Genomic DNA, 16,051 nt, shown 5'->3' on the forward strand with positions numbered 1-16,051 from the left:
CACCCTTGTTGCCGTGTCCGCAACCTAGCGATCGACGAAGACCATTTGTCTTCCACCAGTATGGTGAGCATGTCTGTGTCACAGTTTGTCAGTAACTTGCCTGTTGGCGCTCTTAAAATTTGGAAATCGGGGCAGGGGTTGTGTTAAGAAAAATGTATCTGAATTTAAAATTGTTGACTTATTCCGAACACTAAAGTTTCAAATTTTATTTTCATTTGTCCGATACGTGAACAGCGTATTAAGTATGGCCTCAAACATCGATCAAATAAATAAACAAATAAAGTACTGACATACCTTGAGTCTAGGTAAAGTTAAACGCCTGTTTCAAAGTTAAGGCGTACGTGTTAAAGGCCATGTCTAACCCATCGATGGCAGAAGACAGAAGCGTGAGTAACACACTTAGCCCTATCAGTAACTCTCTACGGGTAGGCATCTTGAGTAGCAAGTTCTCACAATGACTATTTTCCCAAATGCTTGTTGTTATAATAGAATCTATCAATAGAAAGAAAAACGGAATATTATTGCCTGATAAAACGGCCAACTAGAATGGTACATTTCTGTCTGTTGTCCTCTGAAAACAATATTCGTATGTTTTCGTTGTGTTTTCGTCCCCTTCAGTGTTATACTTGTTTCGCCGGAAAACTTCATGCCAACGGTGTCGATGTCCGTCACACTAGTTTGCCAAATAGGTATCCAGCTCTTGGATTACCGCCTTATGCTGAGTGCTAAGATTGCTATTCTCATAGTTTTCCATGTTTCTTAATCTCGTTTAGATCTGAGTCCATAAATGTGGCAATATTAGTTGCCTGGAAAAACTGCCCTGTTGCAAGGTAACACCTCGTGAACTCACGTAATGATGAGATTAAAGTAACGTTAAAAGTTATGTTAAACTCCTAGCAAACTGACAAATTGGATAATATTCAAACCATATTAGCTACAGAGTGTGAAAACGTGTTAAATTGAAACCGGAATTGTGTTAAAATGAATTTGTGCGCATACGAGTTTCTGAGCGATACGATTTTTTAAGACTTTAGCAATTTTAGACCATTAAATATAACAGAAGACGTCATCGTTAATGCATACTTACATGTGGGTGGCCTCGTTTGGACCAGGTTAGTTGTCTGTTCCACATAATATACTGTCATTGGAGAATAGCCTTAGTGCGGGCCATATCTAGGTACACGCTCTGTGTGCGAAATTCCGCAACCGTGAAATGTATGAAATGCTTCACGTCTGCTTATACAGTAATGCGCATCAGTTACATGGTTGCTATTAAATTAGTTTAGGGGACCAGTGCTTGTCTAAATATATGTAGGCCTATAGCCCAGTAGTTTGACTCCCACAGACAATCATTAACCTATGCAATAATAGAGACAGGGATAGGGGCTAATGCAATTTGAGGTCATGACATTGTCCCATCCGGTCTCTATACAAACAAGATGGTATACTGTTTTTACGCAGGTACATTCACTTACTGTCTTACATACGGAATACCTTGATGCGCTACAAATTTTAATCCCTGAGGCACTTAACCACATGTTTTTTCGTTGTATATACATGTACATAAACTGTATCATGATCGTTGTACAGATATATAATATATATACAATATTTTTTATCTATTTTGTTGTATAATTACGTCATATATATCCAAATATGTGTCTCTCTTACGAGGACGGTGGGGTTCATGGGAGGAGTAAAGCGGACACGAGTTGAAAAAAAAAACGTGCTCGAGGTACTTCACAGATCTCACCTGAAACCTCAGACATATTAGTATTTTATTTTAGAGATTATGTCAGTAATTATTTCTGGGAAGTTATTTGAGTGTTAGAAAAGCAAATGTTTATTACCTGTGGAGAAAAGCATTATTTCAGTTTTATAATTTTATAATTTTTTTGTTAAATAGATGATATTATAACTGTTGTTCGCGTCACAAGACCCAAACACCATGTCTCTCTCAAAACATCATCTCCACACAGTCAGAGGTATAACAGTGAAACTTGCCTCAAGAAGAAAAAAATCGCCATTTGAGCAAGAATCACTTTATTTGGCGCTGATTTGGAGCATCGGATTCAAAAATCCTGATTATTTCCACAAAATGACTAAAAATAAGATAAAAATACACGCTTCCAACAGTTGGGGCATTCCGCAAGAAATTGATGTCGCCTTAAACTTTATACACCCCTTAGTAACTGGACAGCCAATGTCAAAAAGTAGGATGTCAAAAAGTAGGATGTCAAAAATATGACCCATCGACTTGCTGACATGGCGACCTATACACACCTCACTCAGGTCAATAAAAACAAACCTGTAGTATATTAGGTATTAAAGCATCAGTAATTGCTAAGGACTTTTCTTTTCACATTATGTTGACATCCATAAAGCTTTATTCTGGAAACAAACTATCAACAACACCAGCTACATTTTAACATTGTTTAACATGCAGTCTGATTCATCTTTTCTGAAGAAAACACAAACAAAACAAAAAACATCCAAACAAGGAAGCACATGGGTCAGCAAGCAGAATAGGCTCGCCCTTCAAAAACCGCTTATGGCAACTCAGACTTATCAGTCGTTGTAAATCAGTAAAAGTTTTTGTACATCTCAAAGGTGGTATCACATCCCATTCTGTTTGTCACACAATAACATTTTGTTTTCTTCGTCTTCGTCAGAGTTTTCCACTGCTGAGTTTTCCGTTTTCTTTTCGGCCAAATAAATTACCCAAAAATAGTTCACAACTTGGATCGCAATGCATATTACGATAATGACTAACATTGTGAAGAATGACCAGAAAAAACAACTTTTCCCTTCACAAGAATCATTAGTTCTTTTACGGCTAAATGCTTTGTTGTCGTAAATGAAGCCGATTAATAGCTGTAATAGTAGCTGTGACATGGCCAGACAAAAGTAAAACGATGATGATAGGACACTGATGTGACTGCGTCCAAAACGGAAGACAAGCATTGCAATAGCAATCGTGGAGCTCGGTCCAACTGCTATCCCAATGAATACTGTCATTAGATAAACGGAATGGACGGTAAACCACACCATGCCAATCCCAACGGCCGCGGCTAGGCTGAAATAGCAAATAGCCAGCAGCAGAAATCCACAGAGTTCAAAGCGAAACTTGTCGAAGATGAATCCAAAGCTGAATCTGGGGATTAAAATTGACACGGATAACAAATACACAGTCGTCAGAGGGTTTGCCACTTTTGCCGAATGAGCCATGATGGTGATGTTATTCATACAACTTAGTGCGCATGAGTAGAACGCCACGCTCGACCAAAACATGAAATGAAAATATCTGGAGCGGAGCACCGTTCTTGGCGAAGTGAAATGCTCAACTTGTTCCTTTGGCACAGACTCTTTTTTGTCCATTGCTTGATACCCAGTTTTAGAGTCATTCCTTGCCCATTCCAAAATCGACTGTTCTTTGCTTATGGTGATAAATTTATGCAACAGAAGAAAACATGGCACGAACAAAACAGTCGAGGCGATGGCTATTGTGAGGAAAAATGCAGGGAAATTATCCCGAAAGAAAAAGTTCATAGATCCAGCGAAAAAAATCTTCGCCAGACAATACATGGACCAAATCACAGCGATCAACTTGCCAGTGTGAGCGCGAGGGAACAGTTGTATGTTGAAACGAATGATTGCTAAAGACGCGATCCAGTTCGCACATGCTGAAAGAGATAAATCATACACAACATGTAAATGCTACTGAATAAGAAAAATATACAATGGATTTTTCATTTTCAAAACAATACACAGAAAGGAGTTTGTTCATCACTTTGGTTGTTTTCATTGCTATGCTCAAAGGGATCGCTTAAACAAAATGATCGTAAGCCTAAGCTGATTGTAAATGACAAAGATCACAAATGTAGTTATATCTTACAATGTACATCCTCTTACACGAAGGGATTATAAGCTATGATAGTCGCAACTTACAATTTAAAATTACAGTCGGGTCAACCCTGTAGTAAATATTCACAGTCGCTTTCAAATTAGCGTTAGGTACTACTACTTGTTTTAGATAGCCTAAGATAGACAGATAGTAAATAATTTTCGACTTTTTCAAAACGTGTCTAATGAAATTGCCGCAAAAAGATGTTACAAGAATTAGATCACATTTATTTTGTTAGTTGCTGAATCAATATGATGTAGAAAAGTTGTTGACTGGCACAGTTTCCGTTAACAAAGACAACCAAGATGTATGTGTCACATCTGCCGTACGATCGCAATCGTAACTCCAAAAAGATACAATCACCATAAAATTTCTGTATCTTTTGTAAACTTAATTGTAGGGCTTGCAATCGATTGTAGCTACGATCACTGTGTATTGTAACGCCAACTCAAATGTTGAACACTAGCGTTTTAAGATTGAAGCTTTAATCAATCAACAAACGTGGTACTCACAAAGGAAGAGCTGAGTAATGTAGACCAGAACTGGGTTCTCACTGGCGAAATCGCTGTAAACGGTCAGCAGGGAGTACAACAGGCAAGACAATGAGGTAACAACGCAGCTCACGATAAAAGTAGCTTTGTAACCGAGAGTAGCTGTGATGAGAGTCTCCACGAAACATAAGCCCATTCCTAGCGTGCTCATAGAGGCCGTGATCTCCACTGCAACGGAATGAAAGACTGATCGGATGACTAATATATCTATGGGTTTTTTTTACCATCGTCATTTATTTATTGACTTATTTATTGATTTCTTTATTGATCTATTGATTTATTCATTTATTCGATTGCTGCTCAACACCATACAGCCTTCCTTTCAGCGCTAGTACACACGATGTGGGGATTCAAACTTGCCCTTGGGCAGGGATTTCGTAGATTTTCTTCGCATACAGGGCTTTATGGACATTATATCTTTTGAAGAAGTTCGTGTTGCCATTTCCACAACCTAGCCTTCGTTGAAGACCATTTTGCTTCCACAAGTATGGTGAGCATATCTTTACCTCACAGGGTACGAAGTTTGTCAGTAGCTTGCCAACGTTTGGTGGTTTTCGCCTGGCAAACATGTCTCCTACACCCATAAAAATGACCACCATGGTATAAATAAAAACTTATTGAGTGTGGTGTTAAGCAACAATCAGATAAATAAGTAAATAATTAAATAAATAAATAAGTAAGTAAGCAATGGCACGCTGCTCTCCTCTTAACCAGTCTAGAAGAAACTGACATTTTTATACCTCATAGGATTATTCTTCGTTTTCACTGTGCGACAGACGGCCACATGATATTCCCCAAAACATGATGTACAATGATCACGCGCCCAAGCAATGCAACTTCACGCTTCACCCTGGTTGAATATCACTTCACTTGAGCTGACAATGCACTATCTGTATATTACAACTTTGTCATGCCAGACGTCGGTGAACGCGATATATATCTATAAGGAACACACACTCGGCTATTTTGTAAAATAAAGTATATAAAATTCAAAAGCTCAGAATAAATCTGAAATTTAAAATTTGAAAATGGGGATAACGGATGTGCCCAGACAAAAGTATCCTGATTTGAAATTCTTGTGACGTAAATTATTCAAAATTTGTTGTAGAAGTGAACAACAACGATCAGGGCATGCCTACGATTGGCAACAGTAATCAAATAAATAAAAACTAAGTAATGACATACCTTGCGTTTGGGTAAAGTTGAACGTCTGTTTCAAAGTTAAGGCGTACGTGTTAAAGGCCATGTCTAACCCGTTGATGGCCGAAGACAGAAGACTGAGTAACACACTTAGCCCTATCAGTAACTCTCTACGGGTAGGCATCTTCGAAAATAAGAAGTTCATTTTCAAAATCTTTTCACTTTTTCTTGAAATAATCGAATCTGTCAACAAAAACAAACATAAGATTAGTATGTGATAAAAAGGCCGACTGAAATTGTGTATGGGAAAATATCTAGTTGACGTATATAATGATCCTCTCAATAGGGCGAAATGTTGTCAAAATATGCTTCTTCACTCTTCATCTGACAAAATAAAATGAAAATATTATGAGAGAGAAGCAAAAGAAAAATATTTCACCATTATCGCCATTGAAATGCTAATTCAACATTGCGATACATGTACTTTTCAGCCTGTTGTCCTGTGTAGTGATTTCTTTAGGTTTCGTCGGAGTTATCGCCCCTTTCACCATTATCCTTGTATCTCTAGGCTCCAGAATCACGAAACTGCCTTAGATTTAAGTCAAATTTAATCTTACATTCAAAATAGTTTCCCGAGATAAAATTGTGATTCGCATAAGGATTTTTTACTTCAATACTGATTGTTGTATTGGTTCTTCACTTCTAAGTTTAGGTTGAGGGATAATACCACGAGTTAATACAAAAAAGTCTCAGATATCTTCCTGGAGCCTGTATACGTTATGCCAAAGATGTAGGTCACATCACTTTATGAATCACAACCTTATGATGAGGGCAAAGTCGAGAAGTTTTATGATTGTTATTCTCATAGAGTCCTCTGTGTCGCTTTCATTCCTCTCCAGATTTGACTTCACTGGGGATTGAACAGCTCATAAGATGAGATGGTAGTTCTACGATTGTATGTTAAATGTGTTGACAACACCTTTTTGAGTAATTCTAGACGAGTGACTTGTAATAACTTACAAGTAACATTTTTTTTACCTAATTCTGCTTAAGCCATGGTGCTAAGGGCATGTAAATTGCTACTATATATGCATTCACATGAACAGTTAGAATAAAGCACTGGCATCTAAACTGACAAGAGCCCGTATTTCACCAGTTACTTGTGACCATTTGCCAGCTATCACACTGTCATCACTGCTCTAGTTTTAGTCTCTATACTGTACGTCCTTAATTATATTGCATGGATAACAACATATGAAAGGGGCCTGTATATGGTGTGCATATCTCGTTGAGGCTAGGGCATGCATATTCATCGTCTTGAATAAGATCGCCACTTTGGGTAGATGAACACTTGCAATTAAAACGCAACTGATAAATGTTTTCATCAATGACAACTTACAAACTGTAAAGATACACGATTTGAACACAGATTTTATTTATTCACCTAGAACTATCCTTACGTCTTTCCAATGACCCTGAAAACTGTTGACTGTTCTTCTTTGTATGAATCCGTCCGCATTTTTTACATTTTGTACAATCTTAAGTCTTTGATGGTTTTGTAGAAAGTTGCGTTGGGAATTTAGTTTTGCGATTATTGACCAGGAACGTTCATTTTTGTCGACAGGTGCCATACAACAGTCTGCTGTGACCTTTAGATTTTATGTTTCATGGAAAAAGAGCTTTCGATTTATTCGGTTTAAACATGTTCTCTCCTTGAAATTGCGGTTACACTATCGCCACATTCATTCATTCGCTCATTTCTTCCAAACTTATTCAGGTTGTGGGTATAGGGCGGAGGGCTCCGTGGCTCAGTCGGTTAGGGCGCTAGCGCAACGTAATGACCTAGAAGCCTTGGTCGCTGTGAGTTCAAGACCATCTCATGCTGGCTTCCTCTCCGGCCGTACGATGGATGCTCTGCCCGGTTTCCACCCACCATAATCCTGGCCGCCGTCGGATTAGTGAAATATTCTTGAGTACAGCGTAAAACACCAATCAAATATATAAATAAATAAATGAATATTGAGGTGGGGTCTTGGTATAGCAATAAACTCCGTTATCAAGCACCTTTGTAGGGTAAAAGTCAGTTGCTACGATTTTATTGTCGAATGAATACACATGCAAGCGATTGTCCACAAGAATCACCACACGTACTGTGAACTTCCAAATGCCACTTAAAGATTGAAGTGGAATTCGTGATGACGTAACAAGGGCATACTCGGTAGTTAAAGAGTGGCTAAGTGTAAAAAGCAATGAAATATGTCCACTTGTCGAGTAGTTCGACGAATTAGTGCTGGATATTGGCAATGTCCTTCATACGGTGTTCACGGCAGGCGGCAATATAAGTGTGCCGGCATCAATTGCCCTGCTACATTTATAAGACCGTCTGTGATGGTGAGTTACAAATAATGTCAAAAGTTATATTAAACGCCAAAAAAAAAAAAAACAACAAACAGACCAGTATCCTGACCATGTTAGCTACAGAGTTTTGAAACAGAGAGCGTGTGAAAGGTGCTAAATCGAAAACATAGATTTCGCAAATGAATTAAAGCACATAGCAGTTGGCACAATTTCCACAATGTAACACTGTATAGCATTATGGGGTCCGGAATTTGTGTTAAACTCTAAGTAAACAAAAACACTTAAGATGCTTAATACTTTCGGAACTTCAGGCAATTGAAAATAACAGAAGATATTTTCGGGAATTCATACCTGCATGTGCTGAAGGCAGGGCAGCTTCTCCTGTTACGTTGCTTAGTTACGTTGTCCACGCCATAGACCTATACACCTTCAGTGGACAACAATGTTAATCCGGGCCATATCCAGATAACGCTCCAACTGTGAAACAGCGAAACTGTAAAAATGTACGAAATGTTTCAAGAGCTATGTATTCTGTACTCTCGCTGCCAGTGGTAGTAATAGCTAATGGAACAAAACCAGTGTCTCGATTCACTGATCAGATTGACATGGTCATCTAAATATAAGTAGGCCGATACGCCAGTAGTTTGACCTCTGGAGACATTTTCAACCTACAAACCAATATAGAGGTAGTAAGGATAGGGGCACATGCACCCTGAGTGCGCGATACTGTCAAATATGCCGTACAATATACAAGAAGGCTAGGTGGTATCTTGTCTATATGCAGGTACATGTCGCCTACAACATTATACACAGTATACCTTCAAATACAGCTTTCTGGAAATATTAAAATGTCAAGTATGCGAATTCTCATTTTTTTTTCGGACTATCTATGCGTTTACAGTACACTAAGCTTATTGGTTGATTAACACGTTTTTGATACCTTGATATGCTACAAGAATTTAATCTCAGAGGCACTCAACCACACGTTTTTTCATTATGTATACATGTACATAAACTTTATCATAATAGTTACAATACAGCCTGTACTACTGAATAACTTTACTTACGTGACATGTAAATTGATCACAAAGTGGCATCTGTTAACACAAGCGATGATACAACGCCCCCAAACAATTCACAAGACAAGATCTGCAGCTTTGCCTATCCATCACTTGAAGACATATCTGATTTCAAAAGTATAATTCACGATAGTTTTGATCCATTGGTTGAAGATCTAAAATGCTGGGTACATCAGGTAAGACAAGCGTTATTAAGGCAACATTTTGACCTTCAGTGACGTAACTCGGTGAACACAAACACGTTAAGTCTGATAAACGTACCACCACATGTCTTTCAGTCGTGAAACCAAAGCAACATGTATTATAACTGGTTATGTTCAGTCTCTCATAGACTTGCTTAGTATTAAATATTTTTCTCGCTCTATATACTCTTGTGTGGGAAGTGCCCGTTTGAAAGGTCTCATCTGAATTGGCCCTTTGTAAACCGGGGTGTGCCTGCTTTTGTAAAGCTACACATGTGTGGAGTTTGACTCCGGTAAGGTCGCCACTCAGTTTTCTAAGGTTTTACTTATAGCGAAGAAGACTGCGCACCTACATTAACGGTTTGGTGTGCTTTAGTGCACTTCCCATAAAGACAGGTTGTTGGCAAAATGAAAACAGAAATGAACGTTTACTAGCAGTGTCGGCGACCAGTACAATCTCTTAGTGGAATGTCCATAGTTAAAACAACTAAGATTACGTTTTATCCCGAAACATGTTTGGCTAAAACTGAGTGTATATAAAGTGAGAAATATTTTGTCAAGCCATTTACAGCGAAAAACGAAGCAAGGGGGAAAATTTATTGTTGATCAAATGAATTCAACCGTCAGAAGTGGTTCCAGGGTGAATGAATAAACTGAACTGGAGCCCTACCTCGCTTTGAGGAGAAGTCCAGCTGATGGCTAATCCCTCGAGTTAATTTTCATCCAGCATCCAGACTGTCTGGTTTCGGAACCATTAAAAAAACTTGAGATAAATCAACAACACTCAGTGGTGTAAAGGGATTACGTCAGTGAATTCTGATTGGCTTTATTCGCTTTCTCAACGTAAACTTGTTTATGTTGGTGTACAAGAAAACGTTTCTGCGCATGTCATGCTTAGCAGAGCCACCGCGAGTTATTAGAGCTCCCATATCAGATTTCAATGAAGGGGAGTGAACCGTACAATTTGGGGTGTTACTATAAATATATTTTGAGATTATTCTCGCTGTGACGGACCCATTGTAATCGTCCATCCATGGCACTGCAAGCCATGCTGTCCTGAAAGTTGTCCTGCTCCGGCTCTGCATTAATAGCCATGTGTATCTGCATGGACAGCGATGAATGCTGCTCTCCGATACATAGGTAAGGGTTTGTTGGTCGCATCAGTATGAACTGCATTGCTCAATGGGAAGTTAGAAAGACAGTTTCGTATTTACCACTACAGACTGAATCGTGTACCAGTCATTGCTGCTTACATATGTTACCTTCTTGAGGAATTATACACGGTATAAAATATCAAAATGCATTATTGAACTTTTTCAGATGGCCAGTTTGTCCATGAGCATACATTACAATATAATTTAGGATTAGACTGAAAAAATATTTGGTACAGCACAAGTTTGAAGTACAGACATTGAATGGGAGAAATCTATCCGTCGTAAGTAACGCGAATTGGTAAGATACAGGATTTTAAATACATAATGAGATACATTTCTAGGCAACTGTACAATGTCAGTTTTCAGCGATTCAGACCAGGATCTAAAAAGGATGTGTACAGAAACGTGCAGCTAAATATTGCTTTCTAAAAACCGTGGAAACCTACATTTCAGAGAACACTAACAATGTTCATGTTCAACGTTATTGCATTCGACACATACATATAATTAAAGACGTCCAGCACAAAGAGTAAGACCAGGGCAGCGACGACGGTGTCATAGCTGGTAAATCGTCATGTGTAACCGGTAAAATACAGCCTCTTATCAATTTACCTCAATCAGAGTTTTATTCTAACTGTTCATGTAAATGCATAAAGAAAAGTAATTTACACGCCTCTAACACCGTGGCTTAAGCAGAATTAGGTGGAAAAATGTGCGGTGATGTTATTTGAAAATTATTGAACGTCACTGTTTCAGAATTTTAATATTTTAATATATAACTAAAACACACACAATAGTTTATTGTATTTTACAGATAGAGAGACAAGAACACTGCAAATACATTACAAAGCACATTGGCTTAGAAAAATTATAAACGAATCTGTACGTCGAAACTGATATTCGTTTACCAACCGTCAGCCAAAATGGCCGTTCCGGATCAAAAATCGCAAGGCCAATTCCCAAACATAACACTAACAACCAAAGAACAAAGAAAGTATCTAAAATTGGACAAGATCATGCGGCGACTAATTGAGTTACTGGTTGTAATTTCAAATTTACTTATTTTCAAGTTTACTACCAAATGACAGACGATTATTTACAGAAAACTACAATATGGTGCAAAATATCAGATACTTTTGCTGTCACAACGCATCATTTGTTCCCACCGCATGAAAATATCTTGACGACAGAGTTCCAAGAACTGTATAACATGTAACATCTTGGGGATTCCAAAAGTATACATGTGGGGCGGATTTGAAGTCAGTTCCTGGCAGGTTTGGAGGTAAAGCCATCAAACGTTTTAAGACTTAAGACAGAAATTCATACACACCTACAAAAAATTAAAATGTTTTCCTTTAGCAAGTTTAAAATTTGTACACTGATTCGTTCTCTGCAGAAATATATACAAACCACAATTTCACTTCTTTTCTGCTCTGAGATTGGCATTTCAAGAACTTAAAAGTCCTAAGTTGTTTAATAAATACAAGCCCTGGGCTAACAGTATTCAGCTCTATGCACCATAAGTTGTAGATTTATCGATAGTAGTGTATGCTACTCCATTTTCATAGAAAGCAAATGCCGAGTATTGCCGTGTGTCTGTATAGTGGGAGATGTGTGCAGTTTTTTGTGGCGAATTTTCATGTTCTCGGAGTGCCTTAATCTAGGTTATTTTGACGACGATTTAAAGACAAAACGTGCGAACAAATGGTTTAACAGTTTTTGTCAGTCTGTCTGTCTGTCTGTATGTGAACAAGTTTACGGGAAGCGTTTGTGGACGGGTTTTTGTTTCTAGCGGCTAACCGTGGATCATCGTCCTGAAATTTTTAAAGGCTTCCTCACCACTTTGAGATACAAATGCCGAGTATTACCATATATGTGTCCGTGTAGTGGAAACTTTTCGTATTTTACTCTGAGAAAGTAAAAACACAAGTGAACACCTCGGTCGTCAGTTCCGCGTGCCCCTGATGCAGGCGTGAATTTGTGAAGTAAATGTTAATACAAATATTATCCAGAACCAAACGAGCCGAACACAGATGTCGCCCCTATCCGAGCCATCTGGATCTTGTGAGATTATTGTCACGGTTTACGATCGTTAAGTATTTAACAAAGAATGCAGTCATTTTAATTGCAATAAAACGTCACTTAGGCGTAAAACCAGGCAAATTACGGGAAAAGTTATCCACGAATTCAGATGAAATTTGTTCGACAAGTTGGCTTTGAGCTATGGACCAGTTCGTGACAATTTAATCCTGACCCGGATCAGCATCCATGACTTTTTTAAAAGACACTTTACCAATTCCAGATAGAACACAAATCCATGTTTGTCCTTTACTTTGTAGTAGTAACTAACAGAGTGTACTCTCTTTGTAAAAACTCATCACTATTTTTCTGCATTCATCTGTGGCGGCGATGTGTGCTCTAGGGCCATCTTGTACACGTATTTGTACTTTATTTATTTGTTTGATTGGTGTTTGAATTGGTACTTACACTATAACAGTGTAACACTATAACTATAACTATGCAGGTTGATGGTTAAGAGCCCTAGTATGGCTGAAAGAAAACTACTCCGACCACAAACAGGCCATTCGAGTGTATTGATTCTACGCAATGCCGAAAAACACCTAGTTTTTAGATAGGGGTGCAGTTACTTTACAACAACAACATCACAACAAATAGCCCTTCCTTATGATGCGATTTGCAGCACTAACTTATTGGATTCGACTTGTAGTGTTGGAAAACATTCGCGTGTAACATGGTCGCACGCGACTTTTCTCGGATATCGCGTTTTCCTCGTTCAGTTTCGTTACAAGGTCTGTCGTTTCTGTTAGCACGTTTGTCATGAGGAGTTGTTTACTGTTAATTACGTGATGTGTAATTTCATTGTAGATCTTAAGATTATAAGCAATGAATTGCTCGCTTTCAGTGAGCGGTACACTATTCGAATTTTCCCGGTACACGCATAGTTACCGACCGTAAATATCTGAAATCGACCAACACGATTTGGTGGGAGGGTAACGAGGGAGGAACTGGATTGACGGTAAACCACATTTACAGCATCTTCACAAGCGCATTAAAACTTCCCTAGGGTAAATTCATGTCAACCGAGTGGCCCCCACAATCAATTAACCCGTTTTGAGTCTTGCAGGACCAAAAACAATCCATGGCAACCGCATAAATTCACAAAATGAAAACATTTTTCAATGAGACTCGTTCTATTTTGTTAGCCATGAAAATATAATCGGGGTAAAAAACACTGATAAGTGTACAAAGCCACATAAGTTTCCCTCCGCCCACGACACACACCATCCAGCACCCAGCACCCACCACCCCCCACACCGCCCACCGGCCCACACTGCCCCCCTCCGCCCTTTTATGCCCACGCTGTTGTGTTCATCGTCTGGCGAGGGCATCATTCAGCAATCATGGACAGCAAATAGAGACAGGTAAAGAGTCATGCCGGTTCCTTGACCGACGCCAACACATATGATGACCAGATACACGGAGTATGTGTTGAACCAAACCATGCCTGTTAGCATAGCTGCTGAGAAAGTCAAGTAACCCACGAATAATAAAACGAATCCGCAAAGCTCTGAAGAGAAATGATCAAAGACAAAACCAAAGAACGTGTCAGGAATATCACAACAGATATCAAATACACGCTGACAAGAGAATGTCTCATGTTCACAGAGACCGCTATTGCAGTGATGTTGTTAAGGCTGGCGAATGAACATGCGTAGAAAACCACAGAAGGCCAAAACGTCATGTGAAAGAAACTGGAACGTAGCAAATCGTTGAGGGTCACTTCTGGCTCTTCCTGGGTACAACAGTCAGGATGTTTAAGCAGGCCATTTCGGTCTTCCGCTTTTCCATCCAGGCACACCTCGTCATCAGCTTGCTGTTTGTGTTCGGTGAGTTTCCAGTGAAGAAGTAAATAACAAACGCCGAAGACAATGGCACTGGCTAAGGCCAGGGTGAGAAAAAATCCAGGCAAATTATTGGAGAAAAACACATCAATGACTCCAGCGAAGATGATCTTTCCAAAACTGCTAGCACCAACCAGTAGTCCAATGATCTTCCCAGTATGTGTTTTTGGATATAGCTCAGCGTTTAGACGGAATATGACAATGTACGCCATGCAGTTAGTCGTCGCTGCAAAAAAGGAATATTTCATTACTCAAACATTACTGCAAAAAGACGGGGACAATGCTTGGAATGAAGGCTACCTTCGAAAATAAAAATTCATAGTTTGGCTACGATTTCAAAACAGTACAAGCACAAATCAATAGTCCAGGAAATTTCAGACAGAGGACGTTAAGAGATATAAACAGATCGCTGCTCTCAAAATGGATCGTTTGACTGCCTCGGTGTCCTGATGGGGCGACTACTTTGAAGTCGGGGGACCTGGGATCAAAGTCGGGTCAGGCTATAACAAAGACTTTTTACTATCTTCCTGGCCTCATCTCGGAGGGATTAGGCCCAGTGTCAGTATAAGGTGACTGGATGGTATCTTCGGCATGATACTTCAGTGACGCCTGCACTTAAGCGGCATGGACTCACTCTGCCATGAGAAGACACCGTATATGTACACACATCCAATGACTCCTCGTTGTCATATGACTGAAAATTGTAAGGGCGCGACGTAAAACCCCCAAAATACATGTATACATACATGCATACATACATACATACATACATATATTGAGACCGGTTTCTTCGATGTCAATGTCAAGCGAGATTATCATGCCTGGTATCTTTGGGATGTCGTTTCAGTTAGGCAGCACTATAAATGTATCGGCATTATGATTGGCCTGTTGCAAGAAGAGACCGCGGTCGCATGAAGAAAAGTACATTTTGATTGACTCTTTTTTTTCTCTGTATATATGCATATTACATATCACGCCTTGTAACATGATAGATCGTGTGTGTTGTTTGAAGAGATTATTCCATCAAATGTCTTCACTCTGGGTCTATTTAAAGTTTCAGAATGAGTAAAACTCCCCCGTTTAAGTAAACATGCACACAGTGTCTAAATCTCTGGCCCTCCGCTTCACAACTGTGTCCAATTCCGCTAAACACAGGTCTAAGCGCCGTAAGTTTATTCATCGTGTTGAATTAGATCGTTAGCACGTTGCATATATAAGAAGATGAGATCAAAGCGTAACTTGGATACATACGTTAAGTATCGACAACTTCTGTGGTACACGTATCATGGTACGCTATATGGATACTGATTATATTCACTCCCCTACAACATTTCTCGCGTCTTCCAACATCACTGAAAACTGTTCACCGCTTCTCTTTGAATGAACCCGTCTTAATTTCGTACTTTATAAGTTATTTAGTGGTTTGTGTCGATCGTTGTTTTGGGAATTGACCCAAAACGTCCATTTTGGTTGAAGCCTGGCATACTTATGTCTGTGACGACTAGATGCTGAAGAATTTTTAACTTGTATGATGGTATTGTGTCACTTCAATAAGTGGAGGAAACTGGAATTCAGAGTAAACCATTGACCTATGACACGTTGCTGAACAAGAGCACGGAAATCGCAAAGTGAACAGGTCTTTGTTAAAATGGGCCTTTCGACTAGAGACGTCGTCAAGATATGACGCCTAAAATTTGCAATCAACGTTAAATCCTTTGTAAATCAAAGAATGAACTAACACATGGGTTATTTCTGAAAGA

At 39.1% G+C, this 16,051-nt stretch overlaps 1 protein-coding gene across 1 annotated transcript; it reads right to left on the reverse strand.

The window, feature by feature from the left end:
• Window positions 1-439: 439 nt before the first annotated feature.
• LOC135479514 (uncharacterized) lies at window positions 440-4,592 on the reverse strand. The gene is made up of 2 exons (XM_064759382.1): window positions 4,417-4,592; window positions 440-3,683 (listed from the first exon to the last, which is right to left on the reverse strand). The coding sequence occupies exons 1-2, from the start codon at window positions 4,589-4,591 to the stop codon at window positions 2,617-2,619; spliced, it is 1,242 nt and encodes a 413-aa protein (XP_064615452.1). The 5' UTR covers window position 4,592; the 3' UTR covers window positions 440-2,616.
• Window positions 4,593-16,051: the final 11,459 nt, after the last annotated feature.

The sequence above is a fragment of the Liolophura sinensis genome, chromosome 12 (genome assembly GCF_032854445.1).
Source record: "Liolophura sinensis isolate JHLJ2023 chromosome 12, CUHK_Ljap_v2, whole genome shotgun sequence".
Taxonomy (NCBI): domain Eukaryota; kingdom Metazoa; phylum Mollusca; class Polyplacophora; order Chitonida; family Chitonidae; genus Liolophura; species Liolophura sinensis.